This window comes from Tupaia chinensis, unplaced genomic scaffold (genome assembly GCF_000334495.1).
Source record: "Tupaia chinensis unplaced genomic scaffold, TupChi_1.0 Scaffold000623_1, whole genome shotgun sequence".
Classification (NCBI taxonomy): Eukaryota; Metazoa; Chordata; class Mammalia; order Scandentia; family Tupaiidae; genus Tupaia; species Tupaia belangeri.
In genome coordinates, this window is record NW_006160143.1 from 778,304 (window position 1) to 786,855 (window position 8,552).

Genomic DNA, 8,552 nt, shown 5'->3' on the forward strand with positions numbered 1-8,552 from the left:
AGAGCTATATAATTTTTTTTATAGTAGTATATTAGGGAGTCGGGGGGGGGTCACATCCCAGCAAGGCTACCACAGTTTCCAGAGCATATAGCAAGCGGCCTTGCCAGCATGCTAAATTGACTCAAGTTTTATTCCTAAGTTGGGGGCGGGGCGGGGGGGAAGGGGCATACAGCAGCGGCCTTGCCAATGTGCTAAACCAACCAAAGTGGTGCTCAAAAGTCAAAAGCTCAAAACAAATTTTGGGGCTCTACTGGGTCAGACTCCTCCAGTGGTTAAGGCACTGGACTCCCATCTGATGAACTGCTCCTCAAGTCCCAGTCCTGGTGATTTGAAAATCATGCCAGGCATGTGTGAGTGTGTACCCCAAATCCCAGGATGAGAATAGAGGTGAAGAGATTGTGGTGTGGCTCTTCACCCTGGAGGGCGATTTCCAACTTTCTTACTGTGTCTCTCTGTCTCCTTTCTGGCAAGTATACATGTCCTATGCCAAACACTTTGAAAATAACTATTACAAGATTTATTATTTAACCAGAGGATTAAAGGATTAATGTCTTTTGAATACTGAGAAATCTTACTAGGCCTAGCCTAAAATGCTCCTGAGTTCTGACTTTTTTTTTTTAATTTAACTTTATTTATTTATTTATTTATTTATGTATTTATTTATTTTAATTTGACCAAAGAGGAGAGAGAGAGAGAGAGAGAGAGAGAGAGAGAGAGAACACGCACACATGTGTAAGCAGCCAAGTCTGGACCTCAAACCCTGACCAGCTAGGTGGTAGTTCAGAGCCCTTAACCACCATGCCACCTGCTGGCCCCATTGAGTTCTGAGTTTTAACAAAGGGTCTCATAGTCATGATTATTTAGAACTTTATCCTGAGGCAATAGTTTCCTGACAGCATGATAAATTTGATCTTTTCCTGAAATTATTTATTTTGACAATCTTTGTTGGGAGATATTGTGGATGAGAAACATCCTTAGTTCCAAACCCAACAAGCTTTGGATCCTTTAAATTTCCTCTCAATTATTTAAAAACATAAGTGCCCAAAATTATAATATATCTCATACTGGCACTAAGTTTTAATTTTTTTAGTTTTAAAAAAATTAACTAATTAATTTTTTTATTTCAAGTTCTTTTATATGTTCAATCACATTATTTAGTTTGCAAAATGAATATTCTAGTATTTTATAGTTTCTAATTGACATATACTTGACCATATTATTTATTGTATATAGTATAATTTTTCATCTCATTCATATAATATGTAATAATTAAACCCAGGTAATACACAGACCTAGCATGTCTGACATGTATCAGTACTTTGTATTATAAACATTGAGGATCCTTTTTTTTTTCTATTTTCAATTATAAACTCTAATGTTATTAAGTGTAGTTACTCTGTTATGCCTTAGTACACTCTAAAGCACATTCCTCTTATCTAAATGTAATTTCATATCTGTTAACCAAGTTCTCCTATCCTTTCCCAGTCTCATAAATTTCAGCTCAAACATGAAATATTTCACTGACTTTGATTATGATTATTAAAATTAAATTTATGCTTCTAAAGTAACTTACTAGGTACTTTAACAATAAGAGGCAAAAAAGAAAATAAAACACTGCACCAGTATATGCTTTAGAAGGAATCTAAACTCTACTTATTTTACTAAGTTTCACTTATTTGTTTCTGACATATTATTATCCATTATGGGAAAAAGCCATTATGTAGGTATAAATTTTTCTCCACTTCAAAATTACATTAATGTAATGAAAAAGAATTAATCATTTACATTTTCCCCTTTGTGTACTATAATATAGTATTATATTCAAACTTTAATAAAAGGAAATATCTGGAAAAGTAACCCATAAGGATCTTAATTTACTCATCTCTCTCTTCTCTTCTTTTATCATTAGTTGGAATTTTCTGTAGTTTTCCTAGAAATTTTTACTGGGAATACCAAGGAGTTTACCATACACTCTCAATTTTCCAGGATATAGAATGTGCAGACTATCAAACTTCTCAACAATGTATAATAAATAGCCTCTTCTTTCCAAACTCTAATAACATTTCCTTTTTTTTTTTTTTTAACCCTTACCAATGGTTATTTCATTGTCCGTCTACCTTCCAGGAATAGACTCCCTAAACCCTCACAGAGTCTTCATATGACCAAATTCCAAAATCATTGTCAAATCCTTGTTTTGACTGAATGGCACCCTCCCTTTTATATTAAGTTCATTTCTCATTATTTGTTGCCATATAACAAACTACTCAGAAATTTAGTTTCCTAAATTAACAACAATTATTTTTCACATAAATCTCCTACTTTGGTAGGGCTCACCGGGGACAGCTTACATCTGCTTACATGGGGTCACTTTGGACAGTTCCACTGAGATAAGTTCACTTTCAGGATTGCTCACTTGTGTACCTGGTGAGTTCGGGTCAGCTATTGACCATTTTACTCAGCTCTCGTTGTTGACCAGGAGCCTTGATTTTTCACAAAAGGGCTTCTTGGGCTTCCTTAAAATATGGTGATTAGGGTACAAAAGAAGATGTTCCAAGAGAGAAGAAGCAGAAGCTACAGGACTCTAGTGACCATGGTTTATGAACTAACATAGCATAACTTTTGCCATGCACTGTTGGTCAAAATAGTCATTCAGACTACTACTTAGATTCATGGTTAAAGTGCTGTATCCCACATGACCGACTGTGGTTTGATATCTGAACCCGGAAATGTAAAGAAACACCAACAGCATGTGTGTGCATGCCCCAAAATCCTTAGAGGAAAAAGGAGAAGGGATTGTGGAGTAGCTATGTGGGTGGGAGGAGGGCAGTTTCTCACTTTCTCTCTCTCTCAATCTCTTTCTAGTGAGTGCTCACATACTATAGCAAAAACTTTTCTTAAAAAAGAAAAACACAAATAATACATATATAAACCTGAATTGGGAAGAAAGCTGTTGGGCTCTGTATGGTGTTATAGTTCGAAACTTATTGCATGTCACAACCTCATTTTTCTCCATGCCCAAGTCTTTAAATTTAGTGAACAAATATATACCAAACTCACATTAAACCCCAGAAACAAACATGTTTCCTAAGTGTCTGAAAACTTACACTGCCTCTTCTATTCTAACACTCTATCTTCTATTCTTCTCCTTCTCTTCTGGCTTTGAGAAATGGGAATGTAAAATAGCTTTGAGAAATGGGAATGTAAAATATCTTTTCTCTAACTTGAGAATGTAAAGGTAGAAATATTAGGTAAAGAAATTCAAAGGAGGTGATCTCACTAACGTCTGTTTTAACAAATGGAAAACTTCCACTTCTCTATGTCCCGGAAGAATTTCAATAAGGAAGTCAGTGAATACTCATGGTATATTAGAAAGAGACTTCTTTTGGCCACTCAATTCTCATAGTGCATTATCAAAATTCTGCTTTCTAATTGTGGAAATTTTGAATGAGCACTGGGCAGAAGGTGGTAATTAGCTCCCAATGGAGTTCAAGATCTCAATTATCCACCAAGGCATTGATGCCATGGTTAATGTAAAAAGGAAAGACCATTGGTGACATTGAAGAAATATTTGAACTACCCATGGAGAAATGGCACAGGTGGTATTTTTCTATGGAATAGTATGGAATACTTTTATTATCTGGTCAAGGAGGTTCTTGAACAGAGAACTCTGAGGCATCATGTCAAGGAAGACAACTTTGGCCCTTTTCACCTAGAAGCCTGCACAGATGCTTCTGAAACATGCCATGGGCACTGGAAATCTGATTTGCAAGAATACGAAATTTTAATTTTCATTTTGAAACTTTGAGTTTCTTATTGAGAAGAGCAGGGACAGTCTACTCATTTATTTGAATATTATTGAGTTTCTCCATGGGCTAGTGATTTTTTTTTTTATACAGGGCGCGTGCGCTCGCCAGAAAGATAGAGAGAGACAGAGAGGCAGAAAGCGAGAAACTATCCTCCCAGGTGGGATGGCCACATCACAATCCCTTCCTCCATTATCTTCTTGGAATCTTGAGCATGCACAAACATGTGCCTGGCATGAGTTTAAGCCACCAGGTTCAGGACTCGAACCACGGTCAACTACATGGGAGTACAGCGACATAGCCATTATGCTAACTGCTGGTCCCGAGGGCTAGCGTTCTTTTTATCACTAGTTACAGGAGCATGTTCAAAAGTTCATGAAAAATGTGTATTATGAAAAAAATATATGCCTGGATTGCATTTTTTTTTGCATGAAGATAAACTTGTATTTGAATTCCACTTTTTAACTAACTGTGTTTTTGTAGTTGAAAATAGGAAATATAATCAAATGACAGAAAGGATGGTAGGATAGTGAGAAAATATAAGAATAAAGAGTGAGACCAATGTCAAGGAGAAGGCAGGGACAGAGAATAAGTCTTGATTATTTCATTGTAAAGTTGCAGTATTAGTTTTAGAAAGGAAGAAAACCAAAATGATAGTGAACACATAATTTACGAGGAATACAGAAAATATTTTCACTTAATAGGTACATGGTGGTACACAGGGGATCAGGCTGTTATAAAATGAACTAATTGCACTTGTTATTAACTTATAAATGAATGATTTCATTAATTTATTCATCAAGTGCTTACTTTTGTTTATTTCACAACTGGGTTAAGTTTTGAGGATACAAAAAGGATAAGGCATAGTCTTTATCCTTAGGACTTTCAAAAGGAAAGATAGGAAACATACAATTTGGAAATAACATATAAACTATTTGGATAAAGATAGAAGACACAAACTTTGAATCTACTCAGACACAGAGAATGGAAAACTCTACCTACACACATCAAAAGTTCAATGCTTGGTGACTTATAATTATGTGAAGAATGAGTGAGCCACAAATAAAGAGAAAAGATACTGTGGCACTGAGATTTCTCTCTCTATGGTCCTTGAAACACAAAAGTGTATAGAGGTAACTAAGCATTTCGGTGAAATTCCTGCATGATGAAGATCTAGACAATGAAGTTGTAAATGTAGCCAGGGACAGAGAATCAGCTCTTATTATTCAGCTTAAGGAAGCCTTGGAGAACTGCAATTTTACTTTATTTGTGGTCTATCTCTTCCTCTATCTGATCATCTTGAATGGAAATGTCACCATCATCTCAGTTATCTTCTTGAATCACAGCCTCCACACACCCACGTACTACTTTCTAGGTATCCTTTCTATCTCTGAGATATTCTACTCAATGGTTATCCTGCCCAAGATGCTCATCAACTGGCTCTCTCAGTTCATTATTTCTACTGGTTAAAAGGTCATTTAATTTATCTATTCTTTATAGTCTTTTCCTTTCTTTCTTTCTTCCTTTTTCTTCTTTTCTTTCTTTTTTCCTTTCTTTTTAGTTTCTTCCTTCCTTCTTTTTTCTTGTCTTGTCTTTTCTTTCTTTCCTTTTCTTTCTCTTTCTTTCCTTTCTTCTTTCTTTCTTCCTTTTTCTTTCTTTATTTTTCTTTCTTTTTCTTTTTTCTTTCTGTCTTGTTTCTTTCCTGCTTGCTTGCTTGCTTTCTTTCTTTCTTTCTTTCTTTCTTTCTTTCTTTCTTTCTTTCTCCTTTCCTTCTTTTCTTTCTTTCTTTCTTTCTTTCTTTCTTTCTTTCTTTCTTTCTTTCTTTCTTTCTTTTTCTTTCTTTTTCTTTCTTTCTTTCTTTCTTTTTTTCTTTCCATTCCTTCAATTCTCTCTGTTTCTCCATTCTTCTTCTGTCAGTAAAACTATAATACTAATACCCTCCCTTAAGGCTCAAGACACTAACTCCTCTCTTCTATTTTTCTTAGTGTTTAGAATGAGTTAAGTTAAATAAAAGCTTTTCATAAAAATTTTATTTTCAAATTTTACTTTTATATAGATTCCCAGGATGAATTTGGAAAGCGGATGGTTTATGGGCTAGGAGCTTATGGAGTTGTTATTGAAAAACGGGATATTTATTTTCTTTCAAGAACTGTAACTTTCTTAGCATTTCTAGTTGCTGCTGATACAGGTTATGAACCTTTTAAAAAGAAAATACTCAAAGAAAGTAAGTGATAAAAGTGCAAAGATGGACATGATGTTGTATGAAGAATACTAGCTGGGGCTTTGCCAAATGCATAGTGTATATTCCTTATAAGAGATAAGGTATCTCAAAGATTCATGGAAATAGTTAACTTCTTGGTTCCAGTTCCATTTCTAAATGTTATTAAAACTTTGACTAAGCAGAAAAATAAATAATAACAGCAATTAGTTATTTGCAAAGAACTTAAAAGTCTAAAGTGTTTTTAAAACTAAGTTTAGGTAGTGAGATAATGGAGGAGATAACTTAAAAATCCAAAATGAAAATGAGATAACAGCAATTTTTGCTAGATTTTTTTGCTCTGTATTTAGAGAATAATGTCAGAATTTTGATCCCAAAATGTTGAAGCAGATAGCTAATTTTAAATGCTAGATTACTATTAAGGCAATAAGGTGGAAAATATTTGGATAATTAAATGTCACCTGAAAGATTTAGAAGGGGAAACTAGGGATCATTGTTCATTTATTTATTCAATAAGTTTTCAAGCACTTAGCATATATTCAGTAGTATTTATATGTTGGAGATATATTTTCTGGTATAAGGTAAATTTTTTTTTTAATTGGGTCAAACATAAACTTAGAATACTAGTCGTAAAACAGTTAGATTTTAGAGATTACTAAAACCCAGAGAAAGTGGAACATCAATGACTTTTCTGCGATACAATAATCAGACCTACTGTTCTTTAAAAGTTCATAGACAAATCATGATGCTAGTTCTAAGGCAGTGGCAGTAGTACAAAACTAAATCAGTTTTAGTGAATTACTTCAGGGAAATGGACTATAAAATTAGTTGTGCAAGGGAACTGTGCTATTTAAGTGCAAACACACATATATGGATATTTAACCTAGTAAGAAATTAATAAAAGCAGGTAAGGGGTGAATCCTCAGATATTGAAGCTATTCATTATTGGTATGTTTATCAAAAATCAGGGTAAAAGTATCATAACTTGAAATTATAACCACTGTTGATAAAAGGTTTTCTGTGATTTAATTACTAAAAGATTAAGTGGAGTTTAAGTCAGTCCCTGAGGAAGGGGCCTGAAAGATAGGCTTTATTTGAACAAGCCACTATACCCCTCATCTGAACACATGTCCTCAAAGTTACTGCTAAAGTGATCTGCAGAAAAATTGCAGTTTGGGAGCATATTGATTTAGTATAATTTCTAATCAATTCATAATTTGCTTTTTCTCTATAATACCTATTATATAGTAAAAAAAAAGAAAAAAGTCTGGAATAGCTACTTCATGAGAGTTGTCTCCCTGATTTCTCAGTTCTCCAGATCTCTGGACTGGTCATCTTGGCTTTATTCCACGAGATCAGTTCTTCATGGCCAATACCTCCTGTGTCACCGAGTTCCTACTTCTGGGCTTTTCCAGCCTCGGAGAACTGCAGCTTGTTCTCTTTGTGGTCTTTCTCTTCCTCTATCTGATCATCCTGAGTGGAAATGTCACCATCATCTCAGTTATCTTCTCAGATCACAGCCTCCACACGCCCATGTACTTCTTTCTAGGTATCCTTTCTACCTCTGAGATCTTCTACACGATGGTTATCCTGCCCAAGATGCTTATCAACCTGCTTTCTGTATTCAGGACACTCTCCTTTGTGAGTTGTGCCACCCAGATGTTCTTTTTTCTCGGTTTTGCTGTCACCAACTGCCTGCTTCTAGGAGTGATGGGCTACGACCGCTATGCTGCCATCTGCCAGCCTTTGCACTACCCCATTCTCATGAGCTGGAGGGTGTGTGGACAACTGGCAGCAACTTGTATGGTTAGTGGCTTCCTAATATCTCTGATGGGAACCACTTTGATCTTCAGTCTCCCTTTCTGTGGTTCCAGCAGGGTCAACCACTATTTCTGTGACATTTCACCAGTCATCCGCCTCGCCTCTGCAGAGAGCTACATCTATGAACTGGTTATCTTCATCTGTGGGGTCTTGGTGCTTGTGATGCCCCTGATCTTCATCTGCATCTCCTATGGCTTCATTGTCCACACCATCCTGAAGATCCCATCAGCTGAAGGCAAGCAGAAAGCCTTCTCCACCTGTGCTTCCCATCTCATTGTGGTCATTGTCCATTATGGCTGTGCTTCCTTTGTCTACCTGCGGCCCTCAGCCAAATATACATCAGGCAAAGACAGGCTGGTGACAGTGACTTATACCATCATCACCCCACTGTTGTACCCCATGGTTTACAGCCTCAGGAACAAAGACGTACAGTTGGCCATTTGGAAAATGATTGCCAAGACTGGGTTTTCACTTAAGACTTTATAAGTAGAGCAATTTTCAAAAGTACATACATATTTAGACCAATGTTTTGGTAATTGCTTAAGTCATAGAAATATTAAACTATTTATCTGTCTAAATCTGTGGCCTTGGGGAAGTTGTCTGACATTTTTAGCCTTAATATTTTTCTAGATAGAGCAAGGATAGTAATTTTTTTTCTCATCCCTGTTTTACAGATTAAGGGAGACACATTATCTGGAAATAAAGGATAA

General features: G+C 35.6%; 1 protein-coding gene across 1 annotated transcript; it reads left to right on the forward strand.

Moving 5' to 3' along the window:
• Positions 1 to 7,386: 7,386 nt before the first annotated feature.
• LOC102498694 (olfactory receptor 10R2-like) lies at positions 7,387 to 8,328 on the forward strand. The gene has a single exon (XM_006159079.1). The coding sequence runs from the start codon at positions 7,387 to 7,389 to the stop codon at positions 8,326 to 8,328; it is 942 nt and encodes a 313-aa protein (XP_006159141.1).
• Positions 8,329 to 8,552: the final 224 nt, after the last annotated feature.

Excerpts from the sequence above, each read along its gene's own strand:
- LOC102498694 (XM_006159079.1), top strand. The coding sequence starts at position 7,387 with ATGGCCAATACCTCCTGTGTCACCGAGTTCCTACTTCTGGGCTTTTCC.